Genomic DNA, 27,832 nt, shown 5'->3' on the forward strand with positions numbered 1-27,832 from the left:
TCGCATGGCTGCTCAAATCTGCCTTGAAGAGTCACTTGAAAAAGGTGTGATTGCACAATCATGTATTTAGCAATCCAATTCAAAATGCTCCCTCGGAGAGGAGATTGATGATGCGACTTGTGTCAGCCATCACACTTGTGCGAGATCCGGGTCATCTATCAAGTAGGGCTTATCAGATCCCTGAAATTTTAGGGCATAAGCATCTCCATCCATAGCTAAGTTGGGCCTAAACACAAGAAACGATGAGGTCATCCATCAAGTAGGGCTTATCAGATCCCTGAAATTTTAGGACACAAGCATCTCCACGCATAGCTGAGTTGGGCCTAAACACAAGAAACGATGAGGGGATGCCAACCATGGGCTGTGTGGCCCTCCACCAAAGAGGATCTGCTTTGGCAGAGTAGGCTGGTGTTGGAGTTTTGTAAAGGCCTAAAAAGGCAATTTTATAGGAAGGACGAGGCTCATCTCCTTTTTTGCAGGTTCCCTCAAATGCTGGTGTAGCCAAAATTGGGTGTGGGTGTATGTGCCAGTATGGGTGTGTTGTGTAACACTTTGAAATTCAAGTACATAGTGTGCACAATCGGACTTGAGTTTCGAGACGTAATTCGTACATTATGTGTATTTAATTTATTTCATTATACGATTATTCATAGGCAAAAATAATATTCATTTTACATTTCAACTAGTTTCATTCACAATCATTTACATAAAATGATTTAAGCATCAACATACATCAATTCTTAAACATTTATAAGCATTCAATCAGCATAAATTAGGCATCATTCATGAGAATACTTGCTATAAACATGTAACAATTCAAGTAAATAAAACCAATTAAATGTTTAAAATCATATAACTAATACAATCATTCATTATATATGAGTCAGACCATCTTAACATGTAAATTTTCAATTAAATAATTAGGAACGATCCAAATGTGGCTTGTCCTTCTTTTGATAGATACAACGACGTTTTCCGTGGGTCATGTTCAAGTTCCACTAGATGGTCTGATTTCTGAGCAACTTCATCAACTGTAACACCATTTGTACGGTTTGTCCATTAATAAAAAAGGTAAGTTGGTCAGGCTTAGTGAAATAATTTAGCATGTTTCATGTACATACCAATTAAAATAGTACAAGATATATAATACGAAATGACATGAATACACATGATGTATAAATGCATCAGATGAGGTAATCGTTCATATGCTTGTGTTAGATTACCGTCAACTCGCATCCACTCGTTGGGTAGGCTTCCACATTTACTTAGGCATAGGCATGGCCCGCATCTGGTAACAATTCTATTAGGATCGATAATCTTCCAAGGAGGTCCCTCAAGATCAACAATGCAAAGTGTGTATGCGATGAATGATGTATAATTTTATCATTTCATAACTATTCATAAATTCTTATCTTATTAGGAATATAAGTATGTGATTCCATCGACTATTAGTAATCAAATGTGAGATCAAAAATGAGCATGTGTCACAATTTCATCTATTGCCATCAGTTAAATCAACAAAATAATGCGTTAATCGATACAACACATTAATCAATTAACCACACAATCAATTCTATTTTAATTTCTAAGAATATGAGATATATTAGGATTACTCACCTGTATCTAGCGGTGAAAAATCCACAGGATTGATTTGAATTCAAAAATCATATAAATGATATACATCACATTATTATTTGATCAAATTTCATCACATAGTGGGTTCCCACCTTTGATTAATCACTTTAAGTGGATAACAACTATTAAACAAGCGCTAAAGAATTTATACATTCTTAATAAATTTCTGATTAAAGATTAATTTAATATTGTGAAAGTTTTTCCTTTATTATTTGATTAATGGGTTATTTACGTCTTTAAATAAGATTTAAATCGTCCATTGGCTTCTACTTGATCGATTTAAGGAAAAACCAATAAATCATCCAAATCTAGACCATCTAAGATCCACATTTTTCCTAAGACCATGTTAATAATAATCATTCTTATTATCATTATGGCTCACCTAATACATACAGATGGCCCCACACCAATTTATATAACCAAGATGTTTCCGTATGAAATCCAAGATTTTTCATCGAATCATCCCATAAATCAATGTGATGATCGAGTAGCCGATCCACTTCGATCATTGTATGGATCTGACAAATATAAGCTAAATACACAAAAATTAATGAAAGATGAACAATAAACTTACCGGATTTGAGTTATACAAAGTTTTGCCTCTCTTTCTTTTTCTCAACTGTACGTAGAGTGTTTTTTTGTTAATGTTTGAGTTGGATTAGAACTACTCTTATCACACATTCCTTAAAAGGAATGACTCATTGCGAGGTTGAGAGATACAGGAAAGAATTAGAGAGAAAAAAAAATAGAGAGGTTATTATTATTATTATTATTATATTAAAAATTGTAGGCGTTATGTTACCCCCTCTAAAAGAAAGATCTTGTCCTTGAGATTTGGAAAATAGTATCTCAATGTTTTTAATGGAGCTGGTCACATTGATGTTATTAATAGCTTTAAACATTAGATTGATCGGATCCTTGCTCTTACTCCAGTGGTAGACTCTCAGGAGTTGGAGCTGGTCACGTTGATGTTATTAATAGCTTTAAACATTAGATTGATCGGATCCTTGCTCTTACTCCGGTGGTAGACTCTCAGGAGTTTCAACACCTGGTTGAGGGTTCGAGTAACCATAGGTGGTGAAATCCCACTACGGCGTGAGTGTCTGGTGGTGTGTAATTAAGAAAAAAAAAAAACATTAGATTGATCTTTAAGGTTTTTTTTTTTTTTCTTTTTTCTTTTTTCTTTTTCCACCAAGTATGGAGCCTATGATCCTATAAGAAAGAAATTTTAAATTTTAATATGATTTTTCTTGTACTTAAAATTTTTTTGTACTTTAAATAAAGCATTTCAACTAAAAATGTTAATTTAAACAAAGGAATATATATATATATATATATATATATATATATATATATATATATATATATATATATATATATATATATATATATATATATATATATATAAAAGCTATGTTAGTTGAATCGACGGGACACCAGTTTGGGCAGATTGGTTATCGATTTGATGGCTAATGTTTCTATCACATTTTCTTGTACTTTGAAATTTCAAAATTATGTTTGAAATTTTTCTCGAGATCTTATTATAATTCCATTGTGTGTCTGTAATTTTTTTCTCCAAATCCTATTATAAGTCTACTAAGCAGTGGCATTCAAGGTTGGTCTCTGCAATGGGGATGACTAGCTTTGTTTGGAGAATGGTTGTATGGTCTATGTATGGTGTTTTTTGTGGATAAATATTTTCGAAGCTGTAGGGTGGTCATATATGTGTCCGGGAGGGGCTCAAGTGCTATCATCTTTGGTTCGTGGCTGGTGAATAACTGTATATTTTCTGATAAGAAAAAATGAACTACAAGGCCCACCTGCTACTTATAGAAGTATCGGACAAGTTACAAGTTCAAACATTTGCAAATTAAATTCAGATAGCTTTTGAGCCGGGGAAGGTGGACCATCTAATTATATTCTGATTTTGGAACTTATGCCACATTGGCAAGCTTCTCGTCAGTTACTCTCCATTAATCAACCATGACAAAATGCTCGGACCGTGGACAATATTAGGTTCTGTTCACAACCTTTTTTAGATGGTGACCCACCCAATTATCACGTGGCATCCGTGTGCCTCAATCACAGATCCCATTATTGTTGGAACATGGCCTGAAAACGTTTCTTATGAACAATGCTAGCCATCTATCAGATGGTTACCGAGCTGATCGTTAAAGTAAAATAGGATCAAGAGTCCAAATCATGCATGTGCCGAACCCAAATCATAGACCGTTTACGGCAATGGGTTGGATTGGTACCTTTGTCAACCTGTCCGACCTGCTTCTAAGGCGGTTTTGGGCCAAGCTAAATAGGTAGTCAGTTGGGTTCTGGTTAGAAAATGTGGCCTGTTTAAGTAAATGGGTTGGGACCACTGGTCTTTTAGCCAAGTGGGCTTAGGTTTGGAATTTAAGTAAATGGGTTTATCCCTACCCAACCTGACCCACCCCATTCTTTATGAATGAGGTGGGCTGGATAGCCTGACCGACTAATGTAGGAGGTGGCACATATAAATTCTTAGCATAGTTAGACCAAAAGAAGGTGGACTAAAAATTGATTATAACTTTTCATCCGTGTATCGTTACGGGATACATAACCTATCAATCTTTACTAAAACAGGCCATTCGAGATGAATTGACCAACATACTGTGGGTCACATTTGTCTGTTTCGAGCTGAAAATGTGCGCTTTCAGCTCGAAATTGAAATTTAAGGAAAAACAACTATTTTTATTAATTCTGATTTTTAAATATTTTCTCAATTTTAAAGTTTTAGGTTTTCTTCTTTTTAGAAATAACTTGTAATCATGTTAGGACACATTAGACAATTATCATTAATAAAGTTATTTTGAATTTTCTAGAATTAATTTCAAGATATCTCTATGAGTAGTCCAGCGAAGCTCCATGAATTTCGGAGTAGTTATCCCCTTGAAGAAGACAGTGATCGACCTCAACACACCCTCCCCTACGTCACCCACTCAATTAGTTATTAATGGGTGGGCTAGATGACCCAACCCATCCCATTAGTTATTAATAGGTGGGCCAGATGACCCAACCCAACCCAACCCAAAACCCAAAACAAACTAATCGATGATACATAGATACATGCACATAAGGTTGGGTCAGGTCTAGTTCAGACGAGCCCGACCCAAGTACAATTAAATGGCTCAGGCCAGGTCTGGCTTTGGTTTGGTAAGTGTAAGCGGGTCGGTCAGGCAATATGGTAATGGGTCGCCAGTCGGGTTTAGCCGCTCAGACCGTTTAGTAAACATGTTGGGCTTGGGTGACCTGGACCATGTCTGAACTTGACCCATTGCCACCCCTAATTCCATTTGCCCTCATATGCACGTGTATATATCCCACACTCACATTGCACGTGCACACGTGTGCATGCTTACACCTTATGTGAAATATCAAATCATGTGTAGATATGTGTGTTCAAATAAGTCAAGCTTTTACACATTTCTTTGAATATTTGCCAACGACTCTTGTATGTATATTTTCATCATCATATGTACAAAAATAAACAAGTTTGGTGGTCCACCACACGTTAGGATTACCAAACGCCCCCCTCTTTTTTCTTTTTTTCTGGTCAGAAGACTCTGATAGTGAAATCTGTAGAAACCATACCTAATCAGTTGACAGGAATTGTGACAAACACACCCTCTTCCTGGTTTACAGTTTGTTCAAGTGGGACCACTGTACAGTGATCTAGACCATTGATCCATTCAGCCCCACCGTGGATAGACCATACCCCCAAAATCTCATTTATAAGGCAATCTCAGCATTCCAATTTTTCATGTGCGAATAAACGGTTAACAAGAGAAACACAATATTGGTCCACATCTAGTGATTAGATCTATAATATAGAAAGAGAATTTCAGAGCATGGTCCATCATGCTGGTTGCATGAGATCAACGGTCTAGATCTTTGAACATGGGCCCCACATATGCAAAATGAAAACCCAAGTACAGTGTGCATATCCTCCGGCTTCTTAAGATGAGCCATAAGCCCATTTCGTTATTTGTACAGTTTAGGATTAGAAAATAAAAAAAAATATCAGTATATATTTCAAACCGGTTGATACTCTGGAAGGGTACAGTGGTTGATACTCCGGAACTCTTAAAAGGAACATGTTGCAAAGTATATTAATTCAAAGTAAAACGACAAATTTTTAAAACCCACTATCGCTAAGTTACAATCACAAGATTGGCTGAGTAATCCTAACCTCTGATTGGTGGACACTTGTTTGTTGAAATAGGACCATTGGATATTTTCATTTTAAACCGTCCAATAATTGTCCACCTAGATAATAAAAAAAAGTCATTTTTTGTTTCATGATACATCTTAACTGGAAACGATGATTTGGATGAATTACACGTATGCCACGTGTGAAATTTCGTAGAAAAATCTAAGTGCCTGTGTATTAACCATCACACTCTGCCAGAGTATCAAAGTTTTTCCACATGAGAATGAGATTCTCTGTTTTGGTTTGGTGTCATTGTATCTTGTCTTTGAATGGGAAGTACTGAGAACCCCAATCTCCAGCCATCCAAGGATGGCGGGTGGGAATCCCAGCGCATTACAGGATTGGAATTTTCAATTTGGAATGCATGTTGGGATTCCCGCCCATTGGAGTGCACCAAATACTTCGTGTGTACCGAAGTAGTGTGTTTGTTATGCAGGAGCACTTCTGATGGGTGTGTAGGATAAGGCAGAATGGGACGTGAGTGCGTAGGATAAGGCAAAAAAAATGGATCTAAGGTCATGTCTATATCTAACGTAAACAGAATCTTGAGGTGGGTTTAACCGTCCCATGTTTACATCACATCATGGGTTTGGTCCACCCACTTTTTTTAACGGTCCACGCACTCCCATTAACTTTTCTTTTGATTACGTTGCTCAAAAAAGAAATGCATAGAAAAGGGAAGAGGAAATGTACGGTTACGATGCATTGCACCGGAATAGTGTGGCAACTAGAGTAGGCATGTGACAACTCGACTCGGCAAACTAGACTCATCTGACTCGTTCAATCAGACTCCATCTAATCGAGATTTGAACTCGTGGGTGTGTCATTCAATCCAAACTCTAGGTTAGTTGAGTTCGAGTCACCCTGTAACTTGAATTGACTTGACTTGAAATCCAACTCAATACTAACTAAAGTTAATACAAAACTCAACTTTTATATATATATATATACACACACACTTTAACTTATATATGACTTTTGAGATCTTAGATGCCGTGTTACTGACTGGGAGGCTACAATTCTAGCAAATGAGTTTAGGTTTTGAGTTGTGATTTCAAGTTGTAAATACCCATTGCACTTGACCTAACTTAGTACTTGTGAACGGGTCGAACTTGATCCGGACTAGTTTAGGCTGGACTTGGACTTGAATTGGGTCAGACATGCTAGACTTGGTACCGAGTTGGATCATGCCTATTTTAAAACTGGGTTGAGCCGAGTCATCCCTAACTTGGTCCAACTCAACTCTATGCCCAACTCTAGTGGCAATGTGGGTGTTTATAGATGTAGGGCACATGGTTTAGATATCTAGACTGTTTATCGGATGGGTCCCAATGCGGATGGGTTATGTGTAAACAAACTCCAATATCAAATGGCTCTTAAAACAAAATAATGGATCGAGATAACTAATATAGGTGGGATGGATGAGATTATCCAATTTGAAAAGATTTTTGGGCAGTATATATGATGTCAAAAAGGAAGATGAGGCGGCTGGAGGGTGTTTTTGTGAATACTTTCACAAAATGAGGATTTTGAACAAATAAGAAATTCTTAGGGAGTTCTGGCGAAATAAGAGCCAATGGGCGGTTATTATAGATATTTAGACAGATAAACTAAAGTCAAACTCCCTAGTCCATCAGACATGGACATAATCAAAGAAGTCAAAGTCAATAAAATAGGCAACCAGCCAAGTAAGTGACATGATTTCTTAAATTTTAATATTTAAAAATAGAAATTTTCGAAATAAATTTATAATTTTGGTCACAAGTGCCACCTTTTTTTTTTTTTTTTTTTTTGAGCTTGGCCTAAACCCACATGAGTGCATCTAGAGATGTCCGGACCCGGGCCCGGGTGCATGATGGGGGAGCGGGTTAGGTGTTACCAGGTAACACCTTAGTGGGAGTTACCCTTACCGTGTGGGGCTCACCTTAATTGATTTTTTTTTATATCTACGCTGTCCATCCGTTTTTAAAAATAATTTTAGGATATAGTTTATATTTTAAGCAGATCCAAATCTCAGGTGGACCACACCATTGGAAAAAGTGACGAATGACTATTTAAAGCTTTTATGGGCTATAAAAGTTTTGGATGAGGCAGATATTTATATTTTCCCTTCATCCAGGTCTGATTGACCTTATCAACGGGTTAGATGGAAAATAAACATTACGGTGGGTATTACAATGGGCCCTGGTACTTGTTAATAGTAGGCGTTCAATCACCACTGTTTCCTGTGGTGTGGTCCAACTGCAATTTAGAACTTCTTAATTTTTGTATGCACATCCTAAAATGATCTGGAAAAAATGAATAGATGGCATTGATATACAACACATCCCCATGATAAGGATAACACCCACTAAGGCGTTACTACTTACTAGTAACACCTAATCGGCCCCCGCATGATGGACTCAGCCTGATTTTAACGGGTCCATGTCCCATTTATTGACCAATGAGAAATGATGTTGGGTAAGGGTCTCACCTTTTACACCCTATTAAAGACAGGTCAGGTTAGTATTAATAGAGTGTGTGTGTGTGTGTCTATATATATATATATAAAATTCTGGCAAAAGAAATGAGTTTTCTAAGCTACATACCTAATACTATGCACGCTTCAAAGTGGTACATGCATGTGCCCATGATCTAATAATATTTCTATTGGGTGGGCCCAACCAAATAAATGCTCTTATTTATTTCAATCTGACTTGAAACTTAGATCTAAAGATTGATGGGTACTGAAACTTAATTAGTATAGATGAGTCTTGAAAAACTAGACTTAGACCCAAAAGGACTTAGGCCGCAAAGACTTGCCCACTTACAGTTATTATAGAACCCGATCTGAATGGGACTCAATTGTAACTTTATTTTAAAAAACCCATTTACAACCTTAAGTGTATAATGCATCCCATCTATGCATCACTACATCTTCCAACTTAGAATACATGTGTTAGATCTATGGTTTCATCAGGTGGGTCCGACTGAGAGGCCACTTATCATGTATGGCTTAAAAATGACTTAGCCAATGTTTTCTTAGCCCTAAAGTTATTACAAACCCTACGCTGACATGATGGATGGTCTAGATCATGCATGCATGCTCTCGTTTGTAATGACACATCCACATGTGAGGCACATGTGTCATTTACATAATGCAATTTGAGATATGAGCTTTCTATCAAGTGAGCTATTCTGTTTAGAACTTCTAGCATAAAAATTAGGCCATTTCATGCCTCAGGTGGGCCACATCATATAAAAACAAATAAATGGCTAAAAAATATTTTAATATTTGCAATGTTGTTGTCCACCTGAAGAGTGAAATTGTTAGATTTTTAAGTGGACACTTAAGAATCATTTCCAACCTTATGTAAAACCTGAATTTCACACGCATATTTTATATTTGTGTGAGTGTGGGGGTGTCAGATTTTGGCTCTACATGCACGTATTTCATATTCAAGGGGAAGATAGGCTCCTGCAAGGTGTCTACTACAAAATTTTCTTCTTGAGAATGTGCTTGGTCATCCACCTTTGGGATTTACTTGGGAGCCCAGGTTCTAGAATTCCAAGGTGGGTCCACATATATGCATGTATAAATTATATTTAAAGAACACTTATGTTGAATTGAAATTTTCCTTTGAGAATATTGAAGATGGTGTTGAATTGCATTTCATTGGGAGAATTATATCACAATTTATAGAGTCATACTGTATTAATTTACACAATCAAGGGGAGATGATTTTGCCAAGTTTTTGACAATCTATAATACATTATTTCTAACTTTACATGCTTTCACATATGGAGATTCTCTTGACTTTTGGGCTGGAATTTCCTTCTTTAAGAGATGATTTATAAGATATTGAATCTAATGTGGAAGATTGTCTAATAATATAAAGTTAGAATACAAAATTTAAATTATAAAATTTATTTGCATAAATCAATCCGCCTTTACTAAACATGATGGGTGCATGGATAAAGAAAATAGATTATCGTCTTCTCAGGAATAGTCCCTAAATCAACAAGAAAACAAATCTCTAAGCAAAAAAAAAAAAAAAAAAAAAACCCTCATATCTTAATTTGATTTGAAATAAAAATTTCTTCAAAATAATAAAAATGTCTAAAAATAATAAAAGACATTTAATCCTACCAAAACTCATAAAATATCGTTGACTAAAACAAAAACTACACATCAAAACCAAACTCTTTAAAAAAATGGAACTTACTGAAATTAGTCAATTCTAATTTTATTTTATTTTTTGGTTGGCACATTTAGTGTACACACACCCCAATGTTATCCACACCCTAATTGGGAATTGATACCAAGACTTCAGTGTTGAAATGAGGTTATCTTCACTTAGTCTACCATTCGAGTTATGGATTAAAACCCTAATTTTACTCATAAAACAATTGAATTTTTTAAGTTTTTTTTTTTTTCTTTTGAAGTTTTTTAGCGCTCATTGAACCACGGATAATTTGCGAAGTGTAAAGCTCATCAATAACTTTCCAACATTATATTATGCATGTGAAATGGATAACATATTGCAAAGTTATGACCTTCCGAAGTTATAGTGCACATTTAAGCTTCTTTTTTTTAAATTTTTCTTCTCTCCCTAGTTTGAGACTTCTAGCATCATTTCTTTCAATCTTGGCTATTCATGAAGTCATCTGTCACCCTGTTTTACAACAGGCTCAAAAATAAGCCATCAAAGTTTAATTTGACCCAAGTTAGGTTGTGAAGGGACCAACTAATGATCGTAGGGATATTTGTGAAGTATTTTAGATGGGTTTGGTTCCATTTTAGTAGGGTGCTATATTGCTAACGGTGGCAATGGGCCTGGTAGTCATCCTGACCCGACAAGCCAAACCGGTTCTTTGCAGGGCTTGGACCCACTAGCTTGGCTTGCCGGCTAGGCTTGGGACTTACTTTCATGGCTCAATCAATCTTCAGCCTAGGCTTGCACTCAAGTCATTTTAACCCCCAAGCCCAACCAACCTGACCTTGCCCTGCCCGACCTGACTCCATACATACATGTGTTATATCCCAAGAGTATGCTATTCCAACCTCAATTGGGCAATCCATCCATCTTGAATTGAAACTGTTGTGTTTTTTTTTTTATTTTAAGTAATAATAATTTTTAACACGCGCACACACACCACCACACACTCATGCCGTAGTGGAATTTCACCACCTATGGGTACTCGAACCCTCAACCAGGTGTTGAAACTCCTGAGAGTCTACCACCGGAGTAAGAGTAAGGACCCAAATTGAAACTGTTGGTTTCATTCATCTAAAATGTCTATTTCCTTATGCATGTGTGGCCCACTTGATCAACAGATAAATTAGGAACATTTAAGTAGGAAATAAAGATTTTATCAATTTTTAGGTGCCTAGCTGAATTTTGAGGTGCCTAACTGCATTTTGAGGGCCATCCTTATTTTGGATGCTAGGGTTTGTCTGCATGTGCCTAAAGCTCTATTAAGATGAACATGTCTTGGACATGTGTGCCAAGATGTTGTATTTGAATGACTGATAGAGGCACCCATAGCCGTCGATCATTTCTGAATGGACCAAATACTAGTCCTTGGTAGAGATGAAAGAAGATCCTAAGACTGGGAATTTTATTTTTGTTAAAGAGTGTACCACAAGAGCATATATTGAAGAGATGAGCTATTTACATCTGCTAACATCGCACGCACCCATAAGATTTGGGCTCAATAATAAAGTGGGCATTCAGATGTGAACAGGCTCTCTCATGAAATTTGGGTCATGTATTGTTGAATTCCATCTAATGGGAGTATAATTGCAATAAGGATGCAGAGTAGATAGCTTTTTGTGTTCTTGTGGGAAGTCTATATCCATGATTCAGCTGAGTACTCTTTCATGGATAACATAATAGTCAAATCCATGGAAAGTCAAATGAAAAGATGGAATAATCGAATGAAAAAATGCACACTCTGATGGCTACAAGGTGGACTAAAATCATGAATGTTCATTTGTTGAGACTGGTTGAGTGATCTTAGCCACTGATTGGAAGACTTTCGCACTTTGATTGTGTAGACACCTCACCCAACCAAGGAATAGTCGATCAAGCCGGAACAAAATAATCACTCTTACACAAAATTCTAGAGCCAATGCACCTTGTCCAAGTCCATATAATTCCGTATAGGTCCATCCTAAACACCTTAGACCCTATTTGAACCAACCCAGTTCCTAATTCAAGTCATCTAAACCTAAAATTAAGGCTGGATTAGCTCTCTCATCGCAACGAAAATTCAATTTCTGCTGGTACATTTTTTTTTACTCTAGAAGATAGTCAAGCGTCCTTGCAATCAACAAACAATCAAGTATTAGAAGTCAAAGATTACTAGTGAAAATCGATTTTTCATTTTTGATGACGATATAATTATGATATCATTTACTTAGTTTTCTAATTTTTCTATCATCCCTCCCTCTTATCATAAGCCATGCTTAATCCCTATTACTAAAAAACCTTAAAGAAAATAATATTACTCATTTTTCTTTAACCTTTAATCAAATTAGAAAGCCAACTACTAAACCAACCAATGGAAAAGCTTCATGTGTCTCAAAGCTTTCAAAAGCCAATCACAAGAAGCCACATACTATTTTACTCATTACCTACCCAAAATGATTAAAATGCCGTCACCTTTGATTATTCAATACTTCTCATGCACCCTATTCATTTCTAACACAACACAAGCTACATCGTACTTGAGAACTAGGTAAGGATGTCCTAAAGATTATAGGCTAAGTGCTCTCCTCTTTCTGAGAATACTCTCCCATATGTTTCAGGTACAAAGCTTTAGAGAGTAGGTAACGACATTTTAGATACTAAGAATGAAGTGCTCTCCTCTCGTTAAGACTACCCTCCCACAGGCTTCGTGGAGAAGACCCTAGAAGTGAGGTGCATATTGAAGAGCTCCAATCATCTTATTTAACTAAGGAGACTAATGTTTTTCATTTCACGCTCACCTCCAATGTGAGTCCATAGTCCCGTGATCAAACAAATTTGTAGAGTAGGGTTAAAGATTTAAGAGCTTAGATAATCGTCTCTATTGAACCTTTGTCCAAGTTCTTCATTCTTCATTCACATCTCTAAGCCCTCAGTTAATCCGGATGTTTTATTTATTGATTTCCTTAGCTTGTTTTACATTACATTTACTATTTTGCTATACTTCCCTTTCATGCACCTTCTTATTATAGATTTGATTTATTTCTTATTATCCATTTATTTATTTTAAGTAATAATCTAGAATTAAAATCTCAAATCCTATAAAGTAAAGGCCATATATTTATATGAGTAGAGAAGGATGCTTAACGCCTTTCTTGATATGGAGCCATTTAAACCCAAACCATTCTTTACATTAGATTATTGTGGTTGGGCGGTCTCTATCTCATCATAGATTTTAAATTTTTTTCCTAATGGTGACTCCAAACATTTCAATCTCCTCATGTTGCATCATCATTTTAAGGGTCCCTCCAGTGAACTATTTAGATTTCATTCGTTCACACCAAGGGTCTATTTAGATACTACCAAATAAGTTACTTTTTCTACTTACAACAATAGATAAGTAACTTATTTGAGATAAGTAAATTTAGTTTAAGATCAATTATAAGTAACTTTTTTACTTAAAAGTCACTTAATTACTTTACCTTAATTAGTAAAAACCAAGATAAGTTAGTTAAGGCATAAGTAGCTTATCTTAAGTAACTTACGATCCAAGCATGCCATTTGATGTCTGCTTGATCATTCACTTGGATGCATGGGTCCATCACCAAGGAAAACAATTCCATTAATTATCATTTTCTATGATCTTTGATTGAAGGGTTATGATTGTGCGACCAATGTGAATTTTTGGCCATGCTCCAACTAAGTCAAGACCTACCTAACGTTCTCTGCTGTCATTGTGAAAAAGGGGGTGACTCGATCCCCTAGGGACCAACAAGGGGTAGTAAAGGAATATTCACTTGTTGTCCATCAACTACGCCTTTTGGCCTGATCTTAGGCCCTGACTCAACCTCCGTGGAAGAACCTTGCCGAGGAATCATTAGGTTTTCGAGACATTGGATTCTCACCAATGTTTGCCTTACTCAAGCTGACATTCTCAGCTTCGTCCAGGTGCTTCCCTCTAAATGAAACGCTCCTCTACTAATGCATTTTTATATCACACAGCTTTTGCAGATCCTTAGCCCCATTCATCTTCGGTTCTGACTTTTGTCCCTCAACAAATTTCCAAATTCGTTGGTTTCTTTGCCTTCTAGATATCGTAATTCGTTGGGTGGACCACTACGTGCAAATCACACAGATTAGCCCATCCTACCCGTCCGATTGGTGGACCCTTCACTGATCGGAATGGTTAGACTTGCCCAATCAACGCACGTTTTCTACCAAAGCCAATTCATGGTGGGACCCACTCAATGTTCAGGATAATGGGCCTGTTTTGTCCAACTCTTTGGTGAAGCAGCTGACTAATTTTCTCACCAACCCATAAAAGTCATTTGGCTGCATGTATCAGTTATTCACTATGTTGTTTGCACTACCATCCGATCCGTTCATAAAATAAATCCCACTATGATCATGGGATGCCAGAAAATTCAAGCCTTTCCGATCATTAGGTGGGCCACACCACAGGAATCAATCGACAACCACCCAAAACCTCTAAATTCAAGTAGTGAGTTGCATGATGGTTGGATCAGCCTACTTTCTGGAGCATCTCACTTTTTTGCTGGGCCACTGGATGTATATGTCGGATGTTGTGGACCCCAATAGAGGCAAGATGAACAGCATGAATGACATAGATGAACGTTCGGGGCCATTTGTGCGGATGACACGTGTCAGAGATCCAGGCCATTTATCAAGTGGTGAACATTGTGAACATGCATATACCAACAGCAACTCATCAACTGAGCCACACGTGTGTTGAATTTGAACCACCTGACTTTCTTTTTTCTTTTTTCTAGCCCTTCATTGTTATCATCCAAGTTGGACCCGTTTGATTAGAAGACTGGCATTTATTTTTGATCCATGGCATTTTAACTGTGTACCTTACCAAATGAATGGCTCGGATCTTTGACATGTGTGCCATCGACACTGATTCCTAACAGGTGGTCCACTCCCTCAGACGAGGGCCCCTCACTGAGCTGCGACCCCACAAAAGATGTGACTGGGTTTTCCTCACATCTTTTGTGGGGTCCCAAATAAAAATCGACGGTCCATATGTTAACAGCTTGTTCTAGGACAGAAATTTAGACCCGATTATTTAACAGAAGTGGCCCGAACTACCTCTCCTCCTCTAAAACCCGACCAGTTTATGCCTGTTCGATATACAAGTTACAACCATGGATTGGCGACTCGTCCGAGTCAGATGTGAGTTGTCCAAATTCAACTCGTTATCTGATCTGACTCGGACTCAGTCGGGTCTTATCGGTTCAGCAACACGAGTTAGCATTGAAAACGTTTCTTGAGTCAGAGTCATCCCCAAACTCGGTCATGACTCAGTACCCAGCTGACTCGCGAATTTTGAATCCATGATTTGCACGTGATCACCAAAGTCAGGTTTCATCGACTGTGGGCCCAGGGAGTACACACGAGTGCCTTATATATGGACGCGGATTGCTTACTGAGTAACTCAGTCTGGGGTAGCGAGTAAACTCTGTGGGGCCCACCGTGATGTATGTGTCTTATCCACGCCGTCCATTGGTTTTATCAGCTCATTTTATTGCTTGAAGCCAAAATTGAAGCATATTTAAAGCTTGAGTAGAACACACCATGGGAAACAGTGGGAATTGAAAGCCAACCGTTGAAAACTTCTTAAGGGCCACAGAAGTTTTGGATCAAGCTGATATTTGTGTTTTCCTTTCATCCATTTCTGTGTGACCTTATCAACAGGTTAGATGACAAATAAAAATCACTGTGGGCCCTAGGAAGGTTTCCACGGTAGACATCACTATACCCACTGTTTCCTGTGGTGTGGTCCACTTGAGCTTTCGATATGCTTCATTTTTGGTTTCGTGTACTAAAATGATCTGATAAAATGGATGAACGGCGTGGATAAGACACATACATCACGGTAATCCCCACGTGCACTGCACGTGTCATCCCCTGCATGCAAGTGTGCACGTGTTACTGACCAACCGTTCCAAGCTAAGTAAATTCCAAAACTCACCGTCTCCACATCCACACCATATCATACAATATATGAAACTCCAATCACAGCCGTCCAAATCCACCAAAACCTCAAAAGGGGCCCACGTCAACTTCTCAACTAGACCTTCTCCATACACATCCATGCATACATGGACAGATACATAGATATTTGTTTTGATACGTATATAAACAACCATTGGAATAGATTCCATTTCTCATACATTGTCTTTGCTACTTTGAAGAATAACCATTGTTAGAAGAAATTCCTTAATTTCTATATCTTCCACCTTGAATTCAGCTTCTCATCTTTGTCTTATTCCTTCAATCCTCCCTTTTCATTCCTTATCCTACGCACCCCCCTCATCTTCATCTCTTCCCTTTGAATTTGCAGGAACGGTAGAGACATCTGCTTTCTTCAATTCCAGTCCAATGAAATCCGAAGAAGGTAAGCAAAAGAAAAAAAAAAAAACCCAACTCCCTTTTATCTTCAAAATCACTGTAAATTCTCAAATTCCGCGTTTTTATGCAGAAACAAGTGGAAATCAAGTAAACCCAGAAACAGAATTCCTCAAGAATTCGAATCCGGCTGATGGATCGCCTCGATGCGTATTGGAAATACCGATTTTGGGTGTAGATTCGGATAATAGTAGTAGTAGTAGTAGTAGTAGTGTTAGTAGTAATGGCAGCGGAAGCGGCTGTAATGAATCGTCGGTCTCGGAGTCGAATGGATTGCAATGGAGAAATTTTATGAATGTTTTGAGGAAGAAATCGATAAGACGGCTTTCGACGTTTCCGTTGCCGGGTTCAGAGCTGTCGAGGAGGAATTTGAGCAGGAAACTGGGTCAAATTCGAAACGGAGAAGATGGAGTAGAAGGCGGTGGAGAGGCGGTCGTTCCGAAGCCGTCGTGGAGGAGCTTCGATTATGAAGAGCTTGTGACTGCTACTGATAATTTCAGTTCTGGTGAGAGGATTTTCTCTGTTTCTGGTTTTTCTCTGTTTTTTTCCTCTGTTTTTGCTGCGTTCTTTCATGTTTGAATAGTATGTGGTGGTGACCGAAATGCAGTACCTGAAACAGCCAGGTCTGTGGGGCCCACCAAGTTGGATATGTAAAATCAATCCGTCTATCAGGTTCTATCATCAATTTTTGGCCTTGTGTTTAAAAATCATCTAGAACCACAACTCAGTTGGGCCACACCAAATGAAAAAATGGGGATGAGATGCCAACCATAGGTTCTTTGTGCGGGGCTACCATCGTCTGTATGTTTGATCGAATCCGTTAATAAGGTGTGACTCAATAGGATGAATAGAATATACAAAACTATGGCAGACTCAGGTGGGCCACACCGTGCCGACTTACATGTTTTGGGTCCAATATTAAGTGTAGCCTGTATGAGTTTTTAATTGGTCTTATCATGTGTATGTACGGTCCAAATAATGGTTCTCACCTGATGGACGGAGTGGATTTTTCATATTGTGGGCCAAACCAGATGAAGAGAAGATACAAAAACTGTACAGGACTCAGGTGGGCCACACCATGTGAAGTTGGCGGTTCCGCAAGCAATATTAAGTGTGACCCGTATGAGTTTTCAATTGTCGTTATCTTCTACATATACGGTCCAAATAAGGTTATCACCTGATGGACGGAGAAGATTTCACAGGCACAACATGGTGGATCCACAGACCTTGGGTTCTCACGCGCTATGTAAAAACAGGTGATGGCCCGTGGACGCGGATTGCCTCCTCACGCTGGCTACTGGACGGTCCGCTGTAGGCCCCTCATGATGTATTTGTCATATCCACCCCGTCCATCCATTTTCCCAGATTGTTTTAGGGTATAAAACAAAAAAAAAAAGAAAAAAAAAAAAGGAGGTAGATCTAAATCTCATGTGAACCACACGAAAGGAAAAAAGTAGATATTGAAAGCCCCCCTTTAAAAACTTCCAGGGCCACAAAAGTTTAGGATGAAGCTTAGTTTAGGATGAAGCTTATATTTGTGTTTTCCCTTCATCCAGTACTGTGTAACATAATCGACAGGTTGAATAGCAAATAAACATTACTATGTGCCCTGGTAAGTTTTAAATTGTGGAAGTCTTATCACCACTGTTTTCTTGAGATTTGGATATATATATATATATATATATGGAAAAGGTACTATGCGCTCGTCCCATGAGGTTGAGCTGTGTGGGCCCCACCGTGATGTGTTTCGAACATCTACCCCATCAGTCAGATGCACCATTCCATCGTGGGCCTAGGTCTCAAAAATCAAGTCAATCCATGACTTGTGTGGGCCACACTACATACAGAAGTGGGGAGGGGCCGTGCACCATTAAAACATTTGTAATCAATTTTGGGCCCACCGAGATGTGGTTTGCAAATCCAGACCATCCATTATGTGTGTCCCACTTGGATGAGGGTTTAGACCAAGTTTCAGTAGCATTCAAAACTCAGGTGGGCCCCACCAAGTTCTTTTATATGTTTTAACGGTGTCTTCCCATGATTTTAGGTATGGCCCACCTGAGTTCTATATACGGCTGATTTTTAGGATATCCCATAATTTAGAGAGGACCCATCAAATGCACAATGTTGGTGGTTGACACGCATCACGGTGGGGCCCACACAGCTCGACCTCATGGGAGCTTATCGTAAGGTCGAGTGCATAGTACCTTTTCCTTATTTATATATATATATATATATATATATATATATATATATATATATATATATATATATATATATATATATATATCACGGTGGGTCCCACAAATTCCCACCACTACGGAGCTTATCGTAAGGTCGAGTGCATAATACATTTTCCTTATTTATATATATATATATATATATATATATATATATATATATATAAAGCCGATCTCTTGCATACAATACTATAGCTGGGATTAAGCTGCATTGCGAGTGTTAAGAAAATGACTCTCTCCTACCCATGCTGACATAGATTAGCTACTGCCAAGTTGAGCAGGGAGTCTTAAGTGACGGTTACTAAGTTCTATGGGCCCACACCTTGATGTATTGGTTGTGTCCACACCGGCCATCCATTTTTAGAGATCATTTTAAGACGTGAGAAAAAAGATGAGTGGATTGAAAGCTGGAGCGAACCTATGGTTGCCATGGTATATAACACATACATCATGGTGGGCCCACTGATCAATGTCGAGTAGCGACCAGGCTAGTTGCAGCGTCATTAAGCAATCAGAGTCCATGGCCCGTATAAGTTTTGTCCATTAAGTGGGCCACACTTGTTTTTGGGCCATTGAGAGATGCTTTTAGCTGTCTGTCCCTTTATCTGTCCCCATTAGAACGGCGAATGTTCAAACATTCCCCGTCTTTTCAGGGCATATACAGACCATGGCCGGCATGCTGAGTGACAAGCCTCGGATTGCACGGCACGCAAATTTGTCCAGAGTTTTTTAAATTTTGAGGGATTTTTTTTTCTACAAATAAAAATATTTTAAATATTTTAATAAAATACAAATAAATCTTTTTTAAAGTTTTTAATAAAATATATTTATAAAATCTAACTAATTCAATCACAATTTACCGTCCACCTAGCCAATAACCCCAAACCTATGAACAACCCTTCGAGTTTGCGAGTAAAACCACGAGAATCATTGAGTGCAAAAGCCATCCCCATCCACCGATCAGGTGGGCCACAATACAGAGAATGATATCAAGCCGTTGGTAAATAGGAAAATACAAATGTACTTGGCTCAATAATCATAATTTCTTATATTTACATAACAAACTCTATTTCTATTATTATTATTATTATTTGAAATTTTCATAATAATATAGCTATATGTATCATCTAATGTATTTTCGTCTCGTGTACATTTGAAATCTCGGCCGTATATCTCACAATGATGAGTGGGGCCACCTGATGAGCGGCCTGGATGTTAGGTGGGCCATATGGACGGAACAAATGTTTGATGGCTGGAATCAGCGCTTACTTGTGGTCCACTTGATGAGAGTACTGGTCTATTTTGTCAGGCGAGCTGCATCGTGGGCCCAAATTTTGGACGGCTTGGATGGATGCTTTTGGTATGTTTGAGAGAGACGTGTGGATCCATCAGTGTGTGTCTGGAGTGGTGGACGTTCCTCTTTTAAAATAGGAAAGTTGAGGGAACTTCTGTTGTAAAGAATAAATTATGGGTGTGGATTAGTTGAAGCAAATCCTCAATTGGGAAATGGAACCCCATTCGATCTGAGCCACTCATCAGGTGTGCCCCCTCTTCCAGATCCATGATACTACAGTTCAGTCCAGTCCACTCATCTGGTGGGCCTCACATGCATGCTGAATGACGACTATCCTCAATTTCTTTTAAAACAAAATGATGACCACTTGGGCTGGTCTGATCAGTGCTAGGCCCAGTTCACTTTCTGCCTGGTTGTGTTAATGGTCTGGATTTAAGCTAGAGGCCTTCCAAAGGCCCAGACTTGAAGCCCATACCGACCCAACTCTTTTGGGCTCTCGATCACAGTATTTTGAAAGTGGACCCCACTGGCCTTCTCTCAGTATATATGGGCTTGGGCCCATGTACAACAGGCCGAGCCCGCCCGCGTGAGGTCCATGACAGCCCTTCAAGGGCCATGATGATTATTCATAGCCTGAATTCAGATGGGCCACTCATTTTTGTGCATGATCTGGTCTGTTCATTAGGTGTACCCTATCATTCATGATATATGATGAAAATATCCTTGAAAACCCAAATGGGCCTAGTGGGCCAGGTTGATGGAGATTCCTCTAATTTATCATTTTTCGTCGGATTGCAGAGAAATTGATAGGAAAGGGTGGCCATGCAGAGGTTTATAAAGGATGCCTGCCTGATGGGCAGCTTGTGGCAGTGAAGAGGCTAACAAAGAGAAAGACAGAGGACGAGATTATAGCTGATTTCCTAACTGAACTCGGCATAATCGCACACATCGATCACCCCAACGTGGCCCGCTTGATCGGTTTCGGGGTTGATGGAGGTTTGCACCTTGTTCTCCGGTTCTCCCCACATGGAAGCCTAGCTTCCATGCTCCATGGTAATCTTCTTGTAGCATTTCCTTTTTAATGTTATAAAACTCGAGAAGATCCTGACTCGGTTCCCTTGTCAAGTGAGTCTGGGTTGACTCGATGACTCAGTTGAGTCACTTAATAAAAGTTGTGTTGGGGACGATCAGAGCCGTTCATTCATCACAAAGGTTTCATAAATGAATCATGGCCAAGAATCACAATGACCAGATAATCTTAAACATGTGAAAAATGCCTTCCAACCACAACTCGTTGCCAAATTTTCGGGATTTGTACAGCATTTTAAAGGGGAATGATCACTTGGGTCTGATTGTCTTGGCCTCATTGTGGTGTATATGTGTCATCCAACCCGTCCATTATATGAGTTCATAAATTCTATATCTAACCCAAAAAATTCACCTTGATCCATAACTCAAGTGGGCCACACTAAAGGGAACAATCATGGACATTGAGTATGGGTACACACCATAGAAACTTCCAGATGGAATGTTGGGTTTGTGGCATTGTTTATATGCCATCCAACCCATTAATCAGATGAATCCCAACAAGATAAAAAGAAAAAAAAAACTCAGGTGGGCCCCACCAGGTGAAGATATAGGTTTTACCCGTAATGGTACCTTGCTTTCAAGTGATGTATCCCACATGAGTTTTGGATGAAGATGATTCTTAGCTTGCTTGATGAACATGAATAGATTCACGGTTTGGATTCCACATACCCATCACAGATTGGCCCCACACAGCTCAAACATATGCTAATTACCCTACATAATCACGCATCTGATCATTCCCCTTCTTTAAATAGTAAAGATTATCCAACACTGTTAATCCATGGTTGTCCCCAGCGGATGAATGGTTCAGTTCACCACAAACAAATGTGACATTGGTGTTTACATCCAGGCCGTCCATTCAGCGTCCCACGTCTTGGACGGTCTATTTCCCGAAATCCATACCGATCAAGCATAACTTAAAAATCCGATCGGTAGCCTTCATTGAAAATAACTTCAGTTATTCAGGTTCAAAGGACGGTCTGGATTGGGCTATCCGATTCAAGGTAGCGGTCGGAGTAGCGGAAGGATTGTTATATCTTCATCAGGGCTGTCGTAGACGCGTAATTCATAGAGATATCAAAGCATCCAACATACTACTCACTGATGATTATGAACCACAGGTGAGAAGAGTTACCTTGGGTCCATGTTCTGTTTTTGTAGGCTGCGTTTGGATGCCCAACTGAATTGAATTGTAATAATTAGTTCAATGGAGTGGAAGTGACCGAATCATAATCACTTAGGTAATATATACATCTCTTTTTAGTTGGACATGAAAGGAATGTAACCGTGATTGGGATGTAGCATTTCTTGATTGAACTGGATGTTTGAAATTCAATTCAATTGTACATCCAAACGGGCCTCTAAAAGAATAGAAACGTGTAGCGGAATGTTGTTTTTTTGGTGGTGCAGATATCAGATTTCGGACTAGCGAAATGGCTCCCCAACCAATGGAGTCACCACATTGTGTTCCCCATCGAAGGCACATTTGGGTGAGATATGTCTTTACGTCCTCCGATGTATTGTTTCCATATATATATATATATATATATATATATATATATATATATATATATATATATATATATATATATAGGGAAAAGGTACTATGCGCTCGACCTCACGAGTCCGTCCCATGAGGTCGAGTTGTGTGGGCCCCACCGTGATGCGTTTCGAACATATACCCCATCAGTCAGATGCACCATTCCATTGTGGGTCTAGGTCTCAAAAATAAGTCAATCCGTGACTTGTGTGGGCCACACCACATACAAAAGTGGAGAGGGGCCGGGCACCATTAAAACATTCATAATCATTTTTTGGGCCCACCGAGATGTGGTTTGAAAATCCAGCCCATCCATTATGTGTGTCCCACTTGGATGAGGGTTCAGACCAAGTTTCAAACGCATGCAAATTTCAGGTGGGCCCCACCAAGTGCTTTTATATGTTTTAATGGTGTCTTCACATGATTTTAGATGGTATAGCCCACCTGAGTTCCGTATACGGCTGATTTTTGGGATATCTCATAATTTAGAGGGAACCCATCAAATGCACGATGTTGATGGTCGACACGCATCACGATAGGGCCCACACAACTTGACCTCACGGGAGCTTATCGTGAAGTCGAGCGCATAGTATCTTTTCCATATATATATATATGGGAAAAGGTTCTCTCCGGTCGAGCTCATGGGAACTTCCATGAGGTCGAGCTGTGTGGGCCCCACCGTGATGCATGTCAAACATCTACCCCATCAGTCAAATGCACCATTCCATGGTAGGCCTAGGGCTTAAAAATCAAGTCAATCTGTGACTTGTGTGTGCCACACCACATACAAAAGCTGATAGGGGCTACCCTCCATTAAAACATTCATAATCATTTTTTGGGCCTACCGAGATGTGGTTCACAAATCCAGCCCATCCATTATGTGTGTCCCACTTGGATGAGGGGTCAGAGCAAGTTTCAGATGCATCCAAATTTCAGGTGGGCCCCACTAGGTGCTTTTATATGTTTTAGGCATGTCTTAACATGATTTTAGATGCTATAGCCCACCTGAGTTCCGTATACATCTGAATTTTGGGATATCCCATAATTTAAAGGGGACCCATCAAATGCATGGTGTTGATGTTCGACACACATCACGATGGGGCCCACGCAGATCGGCCTCATGAGAAGTTCCCACGAGCTAGACCACATAGAACCTTTATATATATATAGACACACACACACACGCACGCGTGTCACCTGTGCATTAGTTCTCGTGATAATGTTTTGAGAACTCATCACATATAATGTGAGCCCAAAATTTGAACAGTCCCAATGAAACCACAAGGTCTAACTTCTACCTGATTCAACTTTAGTGGCCTATAGCAAAAGAAAACAGTTTCTTTCCTTGATTTGTATCCATTTGCGATAGCCCGCTAGAATTTTGGATCAGGGTGAAAATTGATTCCTCAGAGTTTCATGGGTACCACATCACATAGACCATTCAAATTGTGCAAAGGTGTGCACATGCGCAGGTGAGCATACCCCTCTCTCTCTCTCTCTCTCTCTCTCTCTCTCTCTGTATATAGGGGCATGCTCTCCTACGGACCTATGCACATGTGTAGACCGTAAGATACTTATATATCAATGACACACCACACACGTCAACTTTAGATCAAAACTTTGTGCATATAAAAGAAAGTTCTCGTTGATATCATGTTTTCGAGAACTCATCTACATAATGTGAGTCCCAAAATTTGAGAGTCCCCAATGTAAGACCATCCATAGATATATATATATATATATATATATATATATATATATATATATATATATGATGAAAAGGATATGAGCACAATTTATTAATGTGCAGATATTTGGCACCTGAATACTTCATGCATGGGATCGTAGATGAAAAAACAGATGTTTTCGCATTTGGGGTGTTGCTGTTAGAGCTCATAACGGGTCGTCGAGCCGTTGATGCTTCTCGCCAGAGCCTCGTCATGTGGGTGAGATTCGCCGATGCTCGAGCTATGGCCTATGGAGACATTTCTAATACTCATGTGACCATGGCACGCATGTATTAGATCTCAACTGATCATTTTGGGAGGCCCCACTGTGGAAGTGACCTGATTAAAAAAAAAAAATCAGATTGGTCGATTTGCATAGAAAATAACAGTCTAGGAATATTAACTAGATCAAACACAATGAGTTAGGATTGCTGCGACATCTAAAGTGGGGCTTCCCCCAATGAATGGCTTAGATCTTATATACATATGTATGTTTACGTGTGCCCCACATGTAGGAACGCATCTAGCGTTCGGCAACAAACTGGCTGACTAGTTGGCATACAGGCCAAGCCGCTGCTCGACGCAAACAAGGCCCAAGAACTAGTGGATCCTTGCTTAGGAGATGCACACGACCCGGTCGAAATGAGACGTGCCATGTCCGTCGCTTCCATGTGCATTCACCACCTATCATCCATGCGACCACACATGAATCAGGTAAGGAATCATAACCACTAAAAACCCATGATCAAACGACATGAACATGTGTACCATGGTTGGATGACTCATTTAAGTCGAGTGCGACTCATCCGAGTTGACTCGAACTGGATCGAGACTAGTTCAGTTTGGTACCATGACTCCTAGGCTGGGGTGACTCAGCTAACTCATCCGAGTCTATGTGAGTTGGGGTGACTCAGTCCATGTCAGTCCCACACGACTCGGCTTTACTATAATTCTTTTCTTTAGATTTTAATGTGTGTATGTTTCACATGCTTGCACAAGTATCCATTTCTATCGACGGCTTTCGGGCGGCCACATAGGCCTGATTTTCGAATCTAAAATGGTTGATGATCATGTGGGATGGTGGGCCTGATGGGTGCAGGTGGTGAAGCTTCTCAGAGGGGAGAATGGTCGAGGAGAAGTGAAGGGAAGAGAGCACAGACCCAATGTTTTAAAGTCATTTCTCTTTGATGCTTGTGACTTGGACGACTATACATGCTCTAGATATCTCAGTGATCTCAATCGACATAGGAAGCTTGCTTTGGAATAGATTGTTGCAGTGATTTACTAAATCTGTATCGTGACTATGGTTGTTTTTCATTTTCCAATCGGAGCCGTTCAGATAGTTTTGAAGTGTAATTTGGTGGAGCCCATCTTTTGATATCTTCAGATCAGGAAGTCGGTGTTGGATTTTGTGGTCAAGCAACGTTCATGTTCCACATCACATATTATCAATGTAGAACGTGTGGGTGAAATCTCAACCACATGTAATTTGATCGATCATGGATTGTAATTACATAATGGACAGTTAAACCTACAAATTTTCTTAGATGTTTGTTGCCAACACGTGTAATTTGATCATGGGTTGTAATTAGATAATGGACAGCTAAAACTTCATTTTTTTTCTCAGGTGTTTGTTGCCTACCTGATGAGTGCACTGGCCTGATTTTTGGGTCAGCGCATCTTCATGTTTCGTCCCAGCTAATAAGTGGGTTGGATCTTGGACGACCTGATTTTTGGGTCACCATGTTCATGTTTTGTCCTGGGTGATGATTGGTCCAGATCTTGGACAGCCTAATATTTGGGTCGGCACATGTTCATGTTTTGGGCCGGATATGAAAGCATTATGGGTCAAGGCCAGATCCACCACAAAGCTTTGTAGGTTGATCTTAACCTACAACACTGTGTGGGGCCCACTTTGATGTTTTTTCATGACATCCAGTTCGCTCATCATGTGTGCCCTCTCATGTTTTGGTTGGCACCCAAAATCAGGCCCGTCCAAAAAACGAGTTGGACGACACCATGTAAAATCATTAAACCTGGAATGGCTTAATTGTGAAGTGTTTGTTTCATCTTGGTTGGCCATGTCTTTATAAATGAGATGGATGGCATTATACAAAACACGGTGGCATATACCAAAACAAGGCGGGCCCCATACACTAGCTAGAAGGTTTTAATGGTGGGCATCTCCATTCCAATACTCAACTGTTATCTTGAAAGAGGTCTTTTCCACGAAACAGATTCACCCACTTCCTAGGGAAATGACTCTATCATTTTTGGATGCTAGAAGATGGGCCCCACACAATTTAGGCTGTCTACCATCTAAGCCTGTTTGGGACATGGGTTTTGGAACCCTCTCTTTGTGTTTGGCACCCTGGATTCAGAATCCCTTATTATTCAAAGGTAGTTATACATAATATATTTCCAGGGGTTTGAATTTAATTACTAAATCAATTTTAATATCTCTAATTAGTGTACGTATGTGATGTTTGACACAATGGTTATAATAAGTTTTTTGAAATATATACTTTGCTCGAAAATAATGAAGTTCTAATTATCGGATGGCCAACGATTTTTAAGTGTTGATTTACATGGATAATGTTTGGACAGTGCATATTATCCTATTAAAGTAATTATAGTGATGCAGTTAATAATATGATTGTTTTGAAATATTATAAGTACGCCATGTGACCAATAAATTAGTAGCCCAGTTACACACATGTTACACATGCAACTTTTGAAAGGATTTTAGATAAGATTTCAAACCCCCTCTTTGAGGGGATTTCTGTGATCAAACCTATGTCCAAGGTTCATATCTCTCTCTCTCTCTCTTTCTCCCCTCATTTGCACTACAACCCTAGCATAAAAGGCACAGAAATCCTCCCAATACTTCCCAATATCAGCGCAAATTCCCCTTGTCAAGGCATGGATGCAGTGAGAGATTTGTTCCAACGGCTCTCTAACATTCATCTCTCGAACACAAAATTTAGATGGTCAACATTGCATAGAAGAGTTGGGATGAGATACCCACCGTTAGTCGCACATGGGCCCATCACAGTATACACATACCATCAAAATCTTTCATCTGACACAACACCAAGATGAAGGGATGTTCCAAAAATCACTGTTCTTAAACTCATGTGGGCCAACAGCAGGTTTTAGGAATATAACGTTGATCCTATGGTGAGACCCAACTAGATTTTTTTGGATCGGTTACATTGGGATGGGACACTCATCATTAGTTGAGTGTAGAGCTACCATTGTTTATACATACCATCAAGACCATTCATTTGACACAAAACACCAAGATAAAGGGTTGTTCCAAGAATCCTTGTTCAAGAACTCAGGTGGACAACAACAGGTTTTAATAATGAGGGTATTTATTTTTTTCATTTAGATAAAAGAAAGTGTTATAAAATTCTTAGGTTATGGTTAATTAAATAATGTTATTATGACATAAATA

General features: G+C 39.1%; 1 protein-coding gene across 3 annotated transcripts; it reads left to right on the forward strand.

Annotated features, from left to right (window-relative positions):
• The first annotated feature begins 16,205 nt into the window (after nt 1-16,205).
• LOC131229552 (receptor-like cytosolic serine/threonine-protein kinase RBK1) lies at nt 16,206-25,916 on the forward strand. Of its 3 annotated transcripts, XM_058225544.1 has the most exons (9): nt 16,206-16,278; nt 16,418-16,471; nt 16,556-16,987; nt 20,815-21,069; nt 22,072-22,226; nt 22,516-22,595; nt 24,456-24,591; nt 24,937-25,086; nt 25,472-25,916. In XM_058225544.1, exons 2-9 carry the CDS (start codon nt 16,456-16,458, stop codon nt 25,637-25,639), a joined length of 1,392 nt encoding a protein of 463 aa, XP_058081527.1. In that variant the 5' UTR covers nt 16,206-16,278; nt 16,418-16,455; the 3' UTR covers nt 25,640-25,916. The 3 variants fall into 3 exon arrangements, with proteins under 3 accessions (XP_058081527.1, XP_058081528.1, XP_058081529.1); XM_058225545.1 differs by lacking the exon at nt 24,937-25,086; XM_058225546.1 differs by lacking the exon at nt 16,206-16,278 and having other exon boundaries at nt 16,285-16,471.
• Nucleotides 25,917-27,832: the final 1,916 nt, after the last annotated feature.

This window comes from Magnolia sinica, chromosome 16, assembly GCF_029962835.1.
Source record: "Magnolia sinica isolate HGM2019 chromosome 16, MsV1, whole genome shotgun sequence".
Lineage (NCBI taxonomy): Eukaryota > Viridiplantae > Streptophyta > Magnoliopsida > Magnoliales > Magnoliaceae > Magnolia > Magnolia sinica.